Source organism: Thermobia domestica, chromosome 6 (assembly GCF_964235325.1).
Source record: "Thermobia domestica chromosome 6, izTheDome1.hap1.1, whole genome shotgun sequence".
Classification (NCBI taxonomy): Eukaryota; Metazoa; Arthropoda; class Insecta; order Zygentoma; family Lepismatidae; genus Thermobia; species Thermobia domestica.
This window is the reverse complement of record NC_137459.1, coordinates 295,994,420-296,013,801: the sequence shown is the minus strand read 5'-3', so window position 1 is coordinate 296,013,801 and position 19,382 is coordinate 295,994,420. Positions and strand designations below refer to the sequence as shown.

Below are 19,382 nucleotides of genomic sequence, written 5' to 3'. Positions count from 1 at the left end.
GATGTGTGTGTACAAAATAAACAGTCAAACGTACTTGAAATATTAACAGGAGTGCCACAGGGAAGTGTCATTGGACCTTTTCTATTTCTGGTATATATTAACGATTTACCTGACTATTTATCAGAAACCACTGTTATGTATGCCGATGACACTACATTTATAACGAAAGATAATAATATCAACGCAATACACACGAAAAATAATAAAGCAATAGATAAATCTACTGTTTGGCTGTTCCACAATAAATTACATTTGAATCATAATAAAACAGAGAAGTTATACTTTCATCTCAGCAGCTCCACAACTGATACAAAAGAATGCTCCTCAGTTAATCTATTAGGGATATACTTAGATACGAAATTAAACTGGAATGTGCATACTATGCAACTTTGTAAAAAATTATCAAGGGCAGTTTATGTGTTACGTAAATTAAAAATATCTGTAAGTAAATGTTTATTAATCACTGCATATTATGCTTTCTTTCACTCTCATCTGTCGTATGGCATACTATTATGGGGTAATTCTTTCGGGGCACAAACAGTATTTAAGTGGCAAAAAAGAGCGATAAGAACGATAACAGGAATTCCAGAGAGAGAATCTTGTAGACATTTTTTCAAAGATTTTGAAATAATGACTATCCCATCCTTGTACATATTATCGTGCCTTACGTATATCAAAGAAAACTGTACAAATTATGTTACTCGAAGTAGTATTCACTCACACAATACAAGACGCAAAAATGAAATAAATATTCCCTATGTGCGGCTGTGCAAAACTCAAAATAGTTATAATTTTATAGGGATGAAATTGTATAATCTACTGCCACTTAGAGTGAGAGAAATGGAGATTAAAAATTTTAAATGTTTTTGTAAAAAGTGGCTCTTAGAAAAGTGTGTATATATAGTATTTCAGAATTTCAGGAAGAAATTTCAGGATTAGAATAGAAAAGTAGTACTAGGTAAAATATAAAATATTGTATTGATTAATTAAAATTGTAAATATTGCATGTACGCGAATTTTGACGTTGTCTATTACAACATTATGTTGTTTAACAACAATAAATTATTCTTATTCTTATTCTTATTCCTCATGTACTCTGGGTTAAAATAAATAATTACACTGCCTAATAAATTAATAATTACATGGTAAGTCTTCAAAATTCAGAAAGATTACTGGATGCTTATCCCAACACTATTCATGAACTGACAAATCCCAAATCTTAAAAAAATGTAATAAATTTAGAAAACATGAGCCATGGAAACAATTGCAAATTGAAAGTTGGAATCTTAAAACATACGATGAAAATTAGGAGTGTTGCCAGTTTGAAAGATCGAATAATAAACGTTCCGTGCACATTAGAAGAGTCATAAATTCATACTGGTTAACTATAGAACAAAAATAAGCATACCATTGGCTTTTGGGGGAAATTTACTATTAAAATTTGGTGTCACATGCTATGGTTTTCAGTTTTCAAAACTTCACTTTAATTCAAAATGGCGGATTTCAAGATGGCTGCCGTCAATGATACCCTTATCGTATCACTTCCCTCTAGGCATAATATATATTACCTAAACCTTTATCCACTTATTATCGTTAATACGCGGGTTAGAAGCGGAGGTAATGGACTTACGCATAGTAAGTATAAACAATTAATATACCTGTAACTTTTCACCAAATATGTGCCTCTTAAAACTAACTTCACCTTTGTTTTCCTGACTAAATTCTAGCCCGAAATTATGTATCATATTACCCTATTCCCATTAAAAAAATTGACCTTAATTCAAAATGGCGGATTTAAAGATGGCTGCCGTCAAGGTCATACATACCATACGACTTCCCCCTAGGTCCTATACGTATCTACATGGTTGTTCTTTCATTAACACTCCGTTTACAAAGGGTAGTAAGGGAGTTCTGCAGTAATCTCTATTAACCACATAACTACTTTTAAAAACTATTAAAAAATAGAAAACATGCACCATGGCAAAAATTTCTGTCATCACAAGTAATGAATACATGTCCTCTATCAGCAACAAAAATTTCATTGAAATCGGAGCCGGACAATTGGGTGATGTCCTTTGTGAGCAAGTGTCAAACGCAATGTTAGCGTAGGTTTCTTTTCCGTGGAAGTTCCCTGTTTCGTTAAGAGAAGTATACAAACATAACAGCTCGTTGTGTGCTTCGTGGTCTCTCTTTAAGTCATGAGTACATCGAAAAGCACAACATTTCCCCCTTTTTACCTAATTTCTTAGATTGATGCCACAAGGATTGCAAGCAATACGTGGCGCCCAAGTTTTAACCTGATTACCGATTTTGCATCCAAAATGACAGCGATTACCTGTTTACAATAAAGTGTCATAGGCTGTTTTTGATAAGAAAATGTAACTTTCGCACACATAATAAGTTATTGTCACTCTTTACAAAATATCGTGGCATATTTCTTAATTAAAACACAAGTCGCGAAGCGGTGACTGCCTCTACAAACGTTCCTCGATATATCTACAGTGTTTATGCAATATGCCTGACTTTTGTACAAACCTACAGAAAGATACCTCAAAATTCAATATTTACATAATTGTAAGTACTAAAGCATCACAACATAACTGCAATTTAAATTTATGGCTTAGAACAGCTGAAGAATGACAACGTTAACAGGCTTGCCAGCGTAGATTAAATAATTTTGATAAATTCTTTCAAAGTTTACAATATGTAAAGCCTTGGTGTATGCAAAGTTGGGTTTCTGAATTTTAAGCCCCCTTCCCAAGGGCGCCCATTAGGGGGGGGCAAGGTGAGGCGCTCCCCCTTGAAGAAATTGTACTTCGGAATATCGAAAACTGAATTGAATTCTTAGAATAGTTACAACAAAATTTGAAACTATATTTGAAATGTCGCTTATACTTGGCCCACCTTAGAAACCACAATATGGGCGCCCTTGCCCCTTCCCCCTCTCCCCCCAGCTATTCAACAACATATTATAGAAAAATAATTACCATGTTAAAATATGTATATAAATATAGCACGTGTCCTGAAACCACATGTATTTGGGAGCTGTGATTCTCTACCCCCCCCCCCCCCGATTAGGTTTAGGTTTGCTACTCTTGTGAAGATATGTATAAGGGGAAAAATATATTTAGCTTCCAATTTTATTTTTATGTTCTTCATCAGTCCAAGAAAGCTAATAAAAAGTACTGACTTTGGTTCAATGTACACTTATGTCCAAAATTATTGTCGCATATCTATAACTGTCTCCCTGTAAGAATATAATTTGATAATGATTGTGCAGGGCACTTTTAATGCTGATAGTGTGTGTATAATCGGTAAATGTATATTTGTGGTAAATTTTATAGGAAATGAATTATAAATACGAAAATTAGAATGAGTAAAACAAAATGTTGCCAAATGGACAAGATAGTTTTATTTTCGTTTTATTGCCGATTATACTCATATTAACATTATAAGAAATACCGGGCGAATTCTTTATCAAATTATATTCCTACAACATATTTATAGACATGCGACAATAATTTTGGACATGGGTGTACATATTTTATTTTGAACAGCGTAATTATTCCTCATAAATATTTCCATGGAAAGTATGTCAAGTACATTACTTTAAAGAGCTACTTTCTTGAAAGTAGATCATACTTTGCTGAGTAATATCTCAAGATATTTTCTTTCTAGTGTTCATTTCTATTAATGAGAAAGTGGGCAAATAAGTAAAAATTTAATCTCAGGAACAACAGTATTTTATATCTCCAGAAACACATACTAAGAGATGAAAGACCCCTGACTTAAGATAAAAGTACCATTAGTGAATGTTGTCCACAATTAATATTCACTATGTGCATTTTTACTTGGTTTAAATGCCAATTTCATTGTAAAGGCTTGAGATGCATTCACTACTTCAGTTGCTTACTTTATATATAAATAAGTACTAATGTTAAATATCTGTCGCTAGACCTTAAAACGTGTTACCTTTCAGGATCTCAGGAAATGCTGCCAGTAACAGGAATATCCATGGTACCGTGTCAGAACAACTGAAGAAGAACTTCGCCAAAACAAGATGGAAGGTTAGTACTTACGAAATTTTATATCAAATTCATGTGAACAAAAATGTGCATGTTGTATTCGGTGTAGTATTTATTTTTGGGTAATTATACAAGTAACATTAATAGTTTAAAGTCTTAGTCACGTTCACGTTTCATATTATTACGTTAGTTAATTCTTGTAAGACCTACAATCTCACCTTAAGTTCTGCCATATTGATGTTTGTTTAAGGAAGTTTATATTTATTTATTTATTTATTTATTTATTTTGGCTTACTTAGTACTTAAATGTTTCCTTTCAGTTTGTTCTGAACTGAATCTTGATATTCGCTGTAAAAATAACTAAACAAATAAATAATAATAATAAAAATATTGCTTACTCTAAATGTTTACTTATTGAGGCGGGCCATGAGTTTTGAATGATATACAAATATGTCTTGGTGTTTTATGTTTGATGAAAATGCATTAATTATGTACAACATAGTGAAAATATTGGAGTTTCAAAATACGGGTATAGGTTAATACACACATGTACAATAGTACTGAATGTAAGCAATATATTTAACGGTACACATTACAATATTATTTTATAAAACACATCTAGAATCTTCTGGTTTTTCAAAGTCAATACTTTGGATCCGTGTGATGTGCATTTTAAGCAGTAGCGGCTCGATACCATAATCTGAGGTAGTTCTGCACAGTTAGTTTTTTGTATATTAAATTTCCCGTTTGCAGTAATTAATTATAAAATGTACACGAACCACATATCTTTTAGCACTCAAATCGTTATACGTAAATGACAATTATAATTGAATTTAACAAATATATATACAACTCACTATTGTTTTGCTTATTGAGTGTCAGTGGCGTATTTAGGATTTTCTTTCGGGAGGAGCTATACTCAGCATATGAATAAGCATTTAATTTTTCCTTTGGGATGCCTACAAGTTTAAATGAATTTTGGGAGTCTTGAGCCCGATAGCTCCTCCCTAAATACGCCACCGTTGCGTGTAACAAACTTTAAAAATACCATATCCATATCGTAAGAAAAACTGTTTTCAGATACCATAACAATTTCGGATTCACGTAATGTCTACAGGTGGAAATTTTATTAATACTACTGAATTATAAATATTTTATCGTTTGTAAATAAAGTCTATCCGACGTGTCTTCTGCTATACAAAATGTCCTATTACTCTATCATTAAAGTTCGGCATGATGGATATGAAATCACGCTCGATTGATAAGGCAGCCAAAGCATTGATTCTTTCCTGACATATTGTGCTTCTCGAAAATGTTTTAACTATTTTAAAATTAGAGAAGTAACGTTCTGCTTCAGTTATTGTCGTTGGGGTAATTAGAAGAATTTCCAAAAGGTTTATGGTTTCCTTAAAATTGTCACACAAATTGTGTTTGTTCAGAAAATTTGCACAAACTTGAACCTGGAATACTATTACTTTCAAAGCGCACAACAATTACACTGAACACCGTTATCAAAAACAAGAGAAGGAAGCCTCATGTACGTCACGTCGTGTGTCTTCGGCTTCTTCGGAAGTATTCGTGAGTTCTGAGCTGCTGGGAGTGCAGCTCTAGTAAATCCTATCCAAGAAACAAGGAAAACGTAATACAGTGCGGATGGTGAAGATTTTAGTTTCAATGCTAAAGCATAGGGCAATCCGGGCACAGCTCTTGCAATATTATTAAGCTTCAGAAGGTGCTTCCAGTAATACTACGATATGTAGCATATCTAGCAGTACAATTTCAGGACACCGTTAGACCAAATATCATCATTACATGTTATTACCTTTATTAAATTTAACACAATTCAACTCAATTGAAAATACCTTTATACCACTAAAATAGATGGTAGTTCTGCAGCTCTGCAGCACTTATAGGCAAGCCGCCCCTGATTTTAAGTTTTGTGAACCCTTTGTTATGGATGTTGTGGATAAGTAATTTGTATATAACATGATACAAATCGCAATATCAAATAGCCATAATTGGGTCAGTTGATACATTCCCCCACACATACTGTATTACCAAAATAATGCAAATATTTGTAATTTTCTACACTAAGATGAGTGAGATAGTAACACAGAGGTAGTGGGCAGACGGTGGTAATTCAAATTGGAAGTTTCTTCGTCTCTTGGAGTTCAAAGAAGCCAAATAATGGCGAAGGTGTCCACTGTTGGGTGTGCCGTAAGATATAGTGTCCAAAGGTAATCCCGGCTACAGAACTCATGGCAAAATGACATTGCTAAAGAATAGTAGTGGACGGAAGGAAAGCCTCAGTGACAGGAATTACCAAGCTTTGAAGAGGATTGCAATTAAGGACCGTAGAGTGAATACGAAAAAGTGACTGCAGAATTCAATTAGCACCTGGAACAGCCCATTATGACAATGCGAGTTGCCTAAACAAAACATTTACAGCCACAGTCGGGTTGGAGTTTTCAAACCGCTAGCCAGCCATTACCAACAACGTTTTAGCGCGAAAAAAGTCAGTGATTGAAAATTCATGAGTTCGATTAATTCTCTTTTACCTAATTTCTACTATTTCCAACAAGAAAACGTGTTTTTGTACAGAAGATAGTTCCTTATGGTAGTGAATTTCAGACGCCGCCAGAGGCGCTGTGTTTTCTTCAGTACCATATTGTAGAAGTAACACGTAAAACAGATAGCTATCTGCAAGCTGGGAGAGAGTAAGGGCCTCTGCAATAATCATGCTTCCAAAAAATAATCAGTTCTGAGAGGGCTACATAACACAACAAATTAAAAAGTAAAAAGTGTAACTTCAAAGGTTTCGTAGTATTTGATAAGGGAACACATGTACAAATCTATCATAATATGCGTCCACCCTCTAAGGACTCAACACCTGATCAGAAGTAGGAGCCAGATCTACAATGCACTCGAGACGGCATTGCTAAAGTAGGACAATATGTGACAAAAGAGAATTTACCACCCCAACGTGAAATAGCAGCGCCTGTCTGACGGTTACTAGCAACCGTTAATCGGATCATCAGACAGGAATTAGGCAATATTTCATGTTGGGGCAGGTCTTAATACCAACATACATCGCTCGTCGGAGAGAAGCATGCAAACGTATGAGCATAGTATGAGCTACCTAGCGGGTGAGAAATGCCAATATAACATCACCATAGATGACACATGTGTCTATTTCGCCAGGTTAAAGCAGGTAGTGCGATACTACCATCCTATCGATGAAAAGGAACATGCAAAGTGGATTCGCATGTATAAGGAAAGTTCGCTCAAAGATTTATGGTAGTGCCGGTTTGCTGTACGAGGGGGGGGGGGGCTTCTCGTACACAGAATGGCGTTTAAAGCGAAGGTAAATGCTGCTTACTATATATACAGCACATCTTAAATTTCTTATGCCGCCAACATGCTCCTGCTGTATATGGCAGTAAGACTGCCAAAGTCCATATCTACCAAGACAAAGCCAGAAGTCACACCGCCAAAACAACGACGGCCTACATGGCTCGTATGGAACAGGAGGCAAATACCAGGGCTATCTCATTTAGACTCATCTCTGTTAAATCACCAGATTCACCCATGGACTTTTGTACGTCTGGCCTATTAAACCGGAACATAACAAAACCTCGAGCCACAATGCTTGAGGGATTCCAGAAAGCGTGCAAGGACGAATGGGCTAAACTGAATCAAGCTGTGCTGAATAGAAGCCTCTTTCAATGGGAGCTCATGCGATTGTTGTTGAATATGATTAGTGGTGGAAAAGGGATTTTACAGCCTAAGGCGGTCGGGTGCAATTCACTATCATAATGGTGATGTGTATGGTGAACATCCAAAGAAGCTTATATGCTCCGAACTGTCTTCTTGCTGTGAAACATGAGTGCGGTTCTGTGATGGTCTGGCCAGCAATGTCCTAATATTCCTTTTGCCCTGTGATTACGCTAAAAGAATGCATTACTGCTACTAAGTATTAGGACATTTTAAGTGACCATGTGCATCCTACAGCCTTTTTTTTTTTCCTTTCAATAGTGTAATTTTCCAAGATGACAGTGCAAAAATTCACACTGCTTAAGCTGTTAAGAGGGGATTTCGTGAACATCATAATGAACTATAATTCTTGTAGCTAACCCAGTCTCAAAACCACAACATTATTGAACAATTGTGGTCAAATCTGGAGCTCAGACTCCGAACCAGATATTCTACTCCATTGACTCCGACAAAATTGTATGCTGCATTGCATGAGGAATGACACAATATTCCTGTGGACACTATTCATAAATTTATGCCTTCATTCCACGACGAATTACAGCTGCTCTGCAGATTAACTATGGTCTCATGAAGTGTTAATCAAGTAAGTTTAAGTTTCTACACGTTTTTAAATTATTTTGATAATAATATGCGTATATATGATCAAATTATTTGAAGCAATCATGTACTACAACGTGCAATCATTTTGTGTTTGTAGCACTATACATTCATGGACTAAGTCTGCCATATGCTTTCTCTACGTTCGCGTATGGTAGTGAGTGTGCAAGGCGACCTCGTAGTACTGATTCGTGTAATAGATCAGACATTGGCTGTGCAAAATGAGAGACTTCTTCGATTTAATAATAATATAAAAAGTATCGCCTATATTTGACAGAGAGGAATATGGTTCGATAAGTGATCGTGCTCCTGGTTTCCAGCAATAGACCAGGTTTATGTATGGCAAATGCGCAAAGTGGCATATTGTTCGGACTGCCTTCTTCCTCATAATTAAACATGGCGATGAATCTGTGCTGCTGTAGGCCACACCATCAAGGCACTACTTGATATAATTTTTTCTCAAAGGACGAATTATTGTCAGTGATTGTGGACATTTTTGTTAACCAAGTGCATCCTATTGTACAGATTTCATTCGCTAATAACGGTGCAATCGTCCAAAGTTACGATGAGCTGAAACGAACAGCCAGACCTGTTCAGGCCTGGTTTCAGAAACACCAGAATTAACTTCAGTATCACTCCTGGTCCGTTTCCCTGACTTGAACATTTTTGTACATCTATCAGCAGTTTCAGATAAGCAAATGTGGCGCTGATTTTCCTCTTCATCATGGCTAACAAAAGTGAGTGTTTCATTGTATGATAAGTAGTCCACTGTTTCTCTTGAAACAATTCACAAGTGTATGCCTTGATTCTCCAACGAATGCAAGCTAAACATGCTAACTAAAGGCTAAAGTGATCCAATGCTGTATTTATCAGTTAAGTTGTATTTTGTTGAGGTATTTCCATTATTGTGATAATTATCTGTATATCGTACGAGGGTTGGATTAAAATTTCATAGCCTCATCATGCAGAAGTGAAACTAGGGTGATGCACACTTTGTTTTTTTCTTTTTCGTAGTTGCGTTGGACCTCTGTACACTATACCCAGTGCTCCTGTCATTTTCTTTTCCGTACTGGATAGAAAATTTCCTTCAACATGTACAAATTAGCTTCTACGTCACTAATGCAGTTATCACACGAGGCGAATCGGATTCAAGTAAACAGTTTTTGAGCTGAAGAAACATATAATAATCAGAAGGCTCCAAATCTGGTGAAAACGTGTGGAAAATCAGTTGCAAGCCACACTCATGCACTTCGGCAATGGTCATAGCTGAAATGTGACGGGGATCTTTTATGGGCATGATCAAAACCACTTCCCTCAATATTCTCCGCCTTTTCTAAAAAGTTCAGTGGCAGCATTCAGTTTACTTAGAAGACAAACATAGTAGTTTCCTGTAGCACCTTCGGCTTTTTGAATAATCTGAACTAATAAGACACCTTTCGCATACCAGAAAATGGTCATGATGACCTAACCAACAGATGGAATAATCTGTGACTTTTTTAAAGCTGAGGAGGAAAGGTGTTTCCATTGCATGGGTTGTCGTTTGTATTCAGGTTGAAACTGATAAACCCAGATTTTATCAGCACGTGCGATTCATGCACCAAAACTATGAGATTCTGTGAAAAATAAATAAATACATAAATAAAATTTTGCTTTACGAGTCGCACTCGTGACGTTTCTAATCAACAGACCACCTTGTAACCCATCATGAGGACACCTTGTGTATGCATGATCTCACTAAAGTTACGTTGAAGACAGTCATAGGATATTTTCATACGTTTGCTGTAGATCTATTAATCGACTTCCTATCACCCACAACCAGGGAGAGAGGGTAATAATTTAGGAGGTGATCATACGTGTTGAGTATAACAAAAAAATTCATATAAACATATGTGTTTCAAACCTTTGTTTCAGAGATAAACGTCATACCTAGGTCTTACCCCCGTAGCATGATTCCTGCCTTCGGAGGACGTTAGTTTGCAAGGCTGGGGAAAGGGCAAAGTGAAAGAAGCATTGTGGCGAAGAACTGTGAGTAGTGAGTCACGTAGTTCGTACAGTGGTGGTTTGTGTTGCTGTATGTAGTAAAAATGCCGCACATGTTCACCCATGAAGAATACACGGACATTGTGTGTGATGTATATAGTGGAAGCAGCATTGCAGTTATGCAAGAATACCGAAGACGCTTTCCACATCGCCAAGTACCAGACAGATATTTTACCAGTTCGTTTTATTCACTGCGAACAATGGATACCCTCCCCAGCGCTAGAGTCTCAAGTGAACGAAACAGAAAAGTTACCGCGGCAAAAATGTGTGGATTGGCTACCATGAACAGAAGTCCATATAAAAGCCACCGCATTTTGTCACGACGTCTGAATGTCATCTTACATGTGTCAGTGTGGCGCACATTAAATGAAGAGGGATTTTATCCAGTACAGGCGTTCCATGCTTGTGATGACCTTCTACGATGCACCTTTTGTGAATGGATAACCAGTCATCCTGTCTGTCATACTGTTCAGTGATAATGCAGCGTTCACAAGAGATGTAATTAACAAATAACAATATTCATAATTGGCACCATTTGCCCATGCAAAATCTGTATATTTCACATGAACAAACACCAAATGCGATTTTCCCTTAATGCTAGTTTCTTTTTGGAAAATCGTGTTTAAAGTGCATCATACCTTGATTTTTTTAATACGATATCTCTGCGTTTACAGGATATTCTCCTTGCTACACGCTGCAAGATGATGTACCAAATGGACAGTGCACCATGTCATTCCAATCGGACTGTCGACCAGTACTTCCACCATAGTACCATGCCCGTAGAAATGGCCTCCTAGATCACCTGATCTTAACGCCCATGGATTATTGTGTCCAGGGTTGGTTGAAACAAAAGGTATACGCAGTGCCAGTGAACACAACAGATGAACTGCAGGAACATATCATCAGTGCAGTGACTCACGTATTCGGCAATAGAGAAGCATTGCATCGATGTACCCAAGAGTTGCTAACGCGGGTTCAGAGATCTCTGGATGTTAGTATTTTCGAATATTTGTTGTAACAATCCCGCACTGTCGTACTCAATCCTCTTCACATTTTCCACCATTTTTGTGTCATATAGTGCCATAGTACGCACTTCAACATAACCTTGATGTACACATACACGAAATTTCATGTAGTGATATCTCTGAAACAAAGATTCAGAACACTCATGTTTATACGAACTTTTTTGTTGTACCTGACATGTATGATCACCTCCCAAATTAATACTCTTTTCCCCTGAAATACTTTTTTTTGGGGGGAGGGGGGAATGCTTCACGTTCATCGCTTAATGTGTAAAATGTAGACACGTTAAGGGATTTTTTTAAAACTGTATATGCATACAAAAGATTATTGTTTATACATGTTGAATGTGACTTTTTCATTGTGACGCTACAAACTTTTCATCCAACCCTTGTTGATTATATATATATATATATATATATGTAAGTTAAGTTGAAGTGAGAAAAAAAAAAAGAAGGTGAATGACATGGAAATGTAAAGGTGAATTGGGCTACCGTGACATTTGGAATGTCCCACATGGTTATCAGTTGTGCAGAGCAATCCCCCGGCTTCATACCAATCCACAATGCGACTCCTTTCAGACTCCGCATCAGAGTGTTTATAATGGTGTCTAATTTGTGTACGAGGCAACTCTGTGTTTAATTACCTTCCCTCAATGTGATGACGGACTGATTGATGCTTCGCAGCTGCCTGCTTCCCACTATTACAATACTCGTAGTGATAGTAGTAACAGTCTGGCGCCCATTCCAAATGTTACGCTTTCATAGGCTACAAGATATTCTTATCCAAACTACTATATTTTCAGAGAGCTCACAAAGATACTTGTAGTTATTCAAAGACTTAAATCGATATTCTTAAACGAAAAGAAATATGCACGTTAGAGTCAGAGAATATGATGAGTGCAGATACACGGACATCCTAGTTTCATCTTTATCTGAACGTTCACAAACCGCAAGTATTGAAATAATCTTTTTCTTTGACAAGAAGACTCGTACGTATTTGAAACTTTTAACACGAAAGCTGCAAATGTAGCCATAAAAAAGATATTGACATGTTGACAAAAACAAAATTTATACCGACGATGCATGTATCAACATTGCTTCTTGCAAATTAAAAGAATCTCATCCGTGAAACAAAATAACATATAATTTCAGAAACAAAGGAACATCGCAATCTGATTCAGAAAATGTAACATTGTGCGAGTGTATGTTTGCGGTTTACATTTATTTAGTGTTCCTCTTTCTCTTTTATCTATTCTTAGGCTTTTTTTTTTTTTTTTAAAGAGAAAAGCAACTAAACTAATTTCTCACCACCTGTGAATATTTGGAGAACAAAAGTTGGAAGTTAAAACAACAGTTATGTCGAATGTAGATAACGAATTAAAGACCCCATATTTAATGACAACGTTAACTTCCAGTTTATTTATTTAGAATTACACCAAATATTTTCACAAAATTCGTTATATTACTTATATAAATTTCAGCTTAAATTACTCTTGATTTTATGTCGTAATATATTTTGAATAATATTGTAGCAGTGCTTTCATGTATACTTTTGAATAATAATAATAATAATAATAATAATAATAATAATAATAATAATAATAATAATAATAAGTGTAGAAACTTGTATGTTTTAGAACTACGGAAGTGATATAATTGAATTTTTGGTTCTGGCCACCATTGGGTTTGCTCTGATACATGTGCTTATCTTTTCGGTTGAGTGGCACTATTACTAATGCTGTTTTATGTTCTGTAATATATCCTTTTAAAATGGTTAATCCGTATGGAAATGAAGTAAAATTATATTTTAAATTTAAAATTAATCAAAAATTGCACCTAACTTTCACGTTGCAATGCGAACTTGAATTGACTTTTTATAAAACACATAGTAACACTTATTTCTTCCATATCCTTTCAGTTTCTGTATTAACACATCATCACAAATATATAAATAAATAAATACATTTGTCACTTTTGATTTTCATTTTTCATTGAATATTTTGAAATTAACACTAGTATTGACTCTTTTGTAGTACTTACTTTTTTTTGTAACATTATAATGTACACGTACATCCATGCATATTAAATTTTGAGTATGCTGTAGTTAGCGATTTTTCGCGTTTTACTTTTTCCCTCCACCTTTGGCTAAAGTTGAATGATTAGTAACTGGAGATGATTTTAAAAAATCACCTTTATGAAAATGTTCCCAAAACATTTTAGAAACAATAAAAATATAAGAGAAAAAGCAAATTAAGGTTGATTGAGTCTATCCTTGCAATCGTGCTTTCGAGGGATGTTTGTAGTAGAGAAAGAAAATTCACAAATTTCAGAAAAAAAAAGAAGGATGGAAGAGAGTAAAATGTTGAATCTATTGGTCTAAACCTACTATCTAGATTGTGTGCCAAGCATATATTAACTTTTGTGATTAAGATTTCGTACGCAAACATTGAAACAAACAGGAAAAACCCTTCTCTTGAGGTTCGAAGCGATGCAAAACACTAAAAAAATTCAATGTATAGTAAAAAAAATAGGAAGTCCTTTCAACGGAGTTCCCGTGAATATGTGAGTAGAGTGAAACACTACAAACTCGTACAGCATTTTGAAACTGAATCGAATCCCATTCCTTTATTATTATTATTATTATTATTATTATTATTATTATTATTATTATTATTATTATTTCTTTTAAAATAGTAGGATACCTCTAAGATTTTCATATACTTAAGTACTGAAACAACATAATAAGAAAGTAGTTTTGACTTAAACACAAACAAACTATTTGCTGGGCAAAACAATATATTCACATTAAAAACTACATACGTGTTACAATTTCGCCAACTAGCACTGGTTAGATGATGTCTGATGGCTTCATCATGTAGTTTTTTAATGTGAATATATTGTTTAGCTCAGCAAATAGTTTGTGTTTAAGTACATACAAAGCAAAGCTTCTGCTTATGGAAAATATTAAAGTAGTTTTGGTTAAGTTTTTTCTTTAATATACTTATCTACTCAGAAGCAGAGTACTATAGCTAATAATTCTTGTATACTTGCTCCTCCCACGCCTTCGTTCCACGACAAACAGATCCATTTCGAAGTCAGATAAAGAGAGAAAGCGAGACACAGACACAGCAGACAATACAGGATCGTTTGCAGTCTTACTACCATGAATGAACTAGGAAAGGTTGCCGTTATTAAACCAGTCGCTGAGAAATTATTGTAGCTGAGCATTTTAGCATTTTCAGCACGTTAAAAAAAAAAAAAATCCTTCTTGAGGACATGCTAAACAAGGACTATGGTCATGCTAGTTTGCTACAAAATGAAGGATTATATGCTTTTTTTAAATAAATAAGTAAGTAAATAAATTGTGTATGCTTAGGTGCATAGTTTACGCACTTTTGTAAGTTCACGCATGTACTTTGAAAGAATAGCATACGTATAAACCAAAACTTTACCATTCTGAAACAAACAGTAGAGTGAAATACTGATATTAAAAGACTACAACGAAAATGCGTAAGCAACCTTCCTTTTCTATCGTGATTCAGCATGTTAAAGAAAAAAAATTATTGACTTATATTAACTATCCATCTCCTTTAGCCTAAAGGGTATAAGCATAGGACGTAAATCTAGCAATTTCACTTCATGTTTCATTTCATAAATTGTCCAAACTTACAGTAAACCCGACCGCATATTGGCCACAGAAAGGACAGCAAGCCGAGAGAAAGAGGGAGGAGAGGATGCGGTAAGAGAGGCGTGAGTACCTTGACTGTGTATATATCAGTCTCGTCATCTTGGAGGCTTGTGTCTAGCATATGCTCGAGTTAATATGCAATGCGATGCTTTGTTGCATTCCTCACAGTACTTAACCTTTGCTCAGATATTCTGTCTTCTGATCAAATATATGGCAGGCCTGAAACTCAAGACAAAACACAATAGCTCAAACGTTGTTAATGCCTCCTTATATAGAGAGATTGTAGAAATAATCCTGGGTTCAGAAACTGTTAGTAAAATGTCAGAAATTCCTCTCACTGTTGATAAAATATGTCACCGAGCTCATTTTTAATTACATATTTGAGTGAACTGGGCTTTTCGACTTCGACAGAAATTAAAACATTGAAGAAGGAATGACTCAATGCCACCGGAAGAAATGCGACGTACATTGTCAAATTTTTTGCACCAATCAGCTGACGTGTGCAGTTAGGCAAGCGTTAGTATCACATTCAAGGTATGAGTACAATATTCCTCACACTAAAATGCAATCGTTCTAGTGTGTATGTCACGCTAATTTCTAATAGCACAAAGTCACACTAATTGATGTCGCTACCTGCACTGTGAATACGCAGGCAATATGACGAATTATAACTAGTGCTGTATATAGTGAAGTCCTTGAGTAACTGCATAAATATCGCAGAAAGAAACATGATTGAATTGTTTGATTTTAGAAAAAAATACAGGCAGAACTCTCTTTAGAAAGAAGCCATTACAAAAGTTTTCAGTGCATAATACCTGTAGGCTACAATAAAAAGTTACGTAGAGAGAAGTGCGAATGAACTTAATAAAATAGGTTTACTTCAAAAATGTTTGTGTGTGTCCTCAAATCATGCCAGTAATTTAGAGAGAAATATCACTCACATGAACACCTTCTCAGAATTATTCTTCATTCATAGTGCAGACCCAGAGCTGAAGTTCCGTCAAGCCTTCCCTTAAGTCCGAGCCTGACATATAGCATTGGTAGTGGCTTAGTAGTAGAGCTTATCCCTAGTGTAAAGGGTCCCTGGTTCGACACAAGACAAAAACTGTGAAGAAGAACATCTTGTTCATGGGGTTTCTCGACATTTTATCATTTCTTTCCACCCACTGTTAACTATCCTTTACCTGAACCTAGTATCCATCTTCTTTATTCAATAAAGCATGAACATATAACATTAGCTTTTTTTTTTTAAATTTCATTATTTTGTAGGTTCACATCTTACGAGATATTCTTTATGGAGAAAACAGACACTACTTAAAACAGAATTGATCCTTTTTTACACTACACATGAACTCTACAAATCCACAAAACATTTTCCAGAAGAAAATTTTCCTAAGGGAACGTAAAAACTTGCAGGCTTTTAAAAATATTATAGTAGTTTACGAAATCTGTTTACACTATATATATATAAAATATATTTTCTGCGCTTGGCGAAAACAATCTTTAATAGTTACTGGAAAAGTCACTAGGGACATAGTCTCCTTACTTTTCTTCGAGTCATGAGTTACCTACTTCACTACGTGAGTTTAATTATTCATCCTGTAGAACGTGTTTACTTCTCCGATTGCATCAGCAATCTCAGCAGGAGTAGTCAAAGGGTTAAGGGGGCCGCGGTGGCTCACTGGTAGAGCGTTCACTTCTGGTGCATGGGGTCCCTGGTTCGATCCCAGCTCGCGCCAAGTGAACTTTGTGGTGGATAAACACCGTGTGCGTGGGTTTCCTTGGGATTCTCCTCATTCCACCATTTCATTCATTTCTCATCATCACCGTTTCCTTTAGCCTAACCGGAATAACCGTGGGACGTAAAACTTAAAGATTTCATTTCATTTCATTTTTCTCCTATACGAGACTGTGGTTTGGAGGCCAGAAAAGAAATAGTTACATGTAAAAATGTTGTTCTTAAAAAAGATCTTTTTAATACTACTATGAAATATCTCCCTGAGGAGAGTTTCTTATGTAAATGCTTATCTGTAATTAGGAAATAAAATAGTCGTAATTGATAATAGCTCAACAATGTAGCGTTAACATGTGAAACCGAAAATCTTAGGTTCAAACTCAGATGCTCATAGATTATTATTATTATTATTATTATTATTATTATTATTATTATTATTATTATTAATAATAATAATAATAATAATAATAATAATAATAATAATAATAATAATAATAATAATAATAATAATATTGTGACAAATCTCCGTACAGAACTGAACTTCCTTTAATACTTGTGAATATACGTTTCATACAAAGATTGTTAGAAACAAAGCAATATGACATCAGTAAGACTCACCAGCATAACATAAATATGCTTTCTGTAATACATTTTCTTAACTGTAAAAGATCAATGATTTGAAAGTTACTTAAATGGTCCATAAGTCTTGGATTGATGCAAGATAAACTCCGATTTTGTGCCTGGTAGGAAACGACACACTATACTGCAACTATTGAATGAACTGAGATCACGCGTACTGTATTACAAACTCTGTACATGTTGAGAAAAGAGGCTGAAATGCCACGCCACACTGAAGGCACTGCATTCTTGATTAGGGTCATATAAAAGTGTGCCATGGAAAACAATAGAATTGCGGGTGATTTTCCTTTAGGAGTTCAAACTGGGACGTTCTGCACACCTAGCCGCCGGAAAAGTGCCAAAACTTTAGGCGGTAATCTATGGTAGCATCATGTATTTGAAGCAAAACCATCGCTGTGGATCGTTACAATGTTAAAAACTATCTGCAAGCAACCACAGCAATGGCGATCGTCATACATACTGTTCTAAGATTCATTTCAACGAGAAGACTGTCTACGGTCTATAATCTAAAACTCTTATTCACGCACCGTATTCTCTTGAAATCTCTCCTACCGATTATCACGTATTTCGGAATTTCGATCATTTCTTGCGAGGGAAGAACTTCTCTGATTACCAAACGGTGTAGCGTGCCATTCACTGGTTCTTCTTGTCGCATACTCCAGATTTCTTTCGTTGTGGAATACAATTGTTGCTTGAAACATGACAGAAATGTGTAGCTTTAGTCTTTTGACTAACGTAGTATTATAGTTTTCATTTTTTTTTCACCTTTGTTAGTCACATGTCAATTGGACATTTCAGTCGCACCAACACTATTTTAATTTTACAGCTTCATAATAGTGTTTTTGTTTGATTAGTTTGGTTTGGTTTGTTTAATACTCTTTTACTCTTTTTTTTCACCGATGTATCATCTGCACCTTAACGCTGAACCAAAATAAATTAACTCCCACTGCGAATCGAACCCAGGACCATGTGCTTTAGTCACTTGGCCGCAAAGAGAGACATGGGATTTTTCGTTTCGATTTGGTTAGGAATATTGCGAATAAACTTTAAAAATATGTTCACAGGAAGAATACGCACCCGTAAACAAAGAAATCTAATGAACTATTGTTAATGTGTTCTCACGTTAGAAAAGAAATTTTGCTTACGCCTTTTTGTTCTAATCTTTTAATATCAGTATGTCACCGTACTGTCAGTTTACAATAGTATGGTTTCGGTTCATAAGTATGCTACTCTTTCGGAGTAGTTGTAGTTCATACACCTAGACTACTGAATGTATTTATTTATTTATTCTTCACTCCGTAGCCAAATTATTTAGTATGATCGCACTCCTTGCTTAGCATGTCTTCACGAAGAATATATATATACACAGTGAAACCTCTCTAAAGCGGACAACCGTGAGGAATCAAAAATTGTCCGCTATAGAGAGGTGTCCGCCTTAGAGAGGTTTCAATATTTTCTTACATAAATTAATAAACAAGGTAATATGCAATTAGAAAAAAAAAATATATTTTTGCATGAATCACGTATTTATGAATATTACCAAAATGTTAGTGTACCTGCATTATTTTGTGCCATCCAATTCGAGGTACAAAATGGGAATAAGATGTTATAGTTCTCTGCACTTTACACTTATCGCTACTTACTACGTTTTCGGTGTGTTCCTTTAATTTGTGAGTTAATTGTAGTCCAGCAATGACTTTTTGTAAAAGACAATATGCGTACCCGTGGTCAAAAATACCAAACTTGTCTTCTGATTGGTTAGAGATTCCAGCGGGACAGTAGAATGTGTCATTCCAAACAGTGGGCAACTGTCAATCACTTTTGTTTCTGAAGCAGTGGGTGGGAGTGGAATGCAAGCAAAG

The 19,382-nt window shown here is 35.4% G+C and overlaps 1 protein-coding gene across 4 annotated transcripts in view; it reads left to right on the top strand.

The window, feature by feature from the left end:
• The window catches only part of CaMKI (Calcium/calmodulin-dependent protein kinase I), an 815,424-nt gene that overhangs the window by 781,412 nt on the left and 14,630 nt on the right, over window positions 1–19,382 (top strand). For all 4 annotated transcript variants that reach the window (XM_081762890.1, XM_081762892.1, XM_081762891.1 and 1 more), the window contains one exon: window positions 3,980–4,067. In XM_081762890.1, the coding sequence (XP_081619016.1) occupies window positions 3,980–4,067 (88 nt within the window). The remainder of the gene's footprint in view (window positions 1–3,979; window positions 4,068–19,382) is intronic.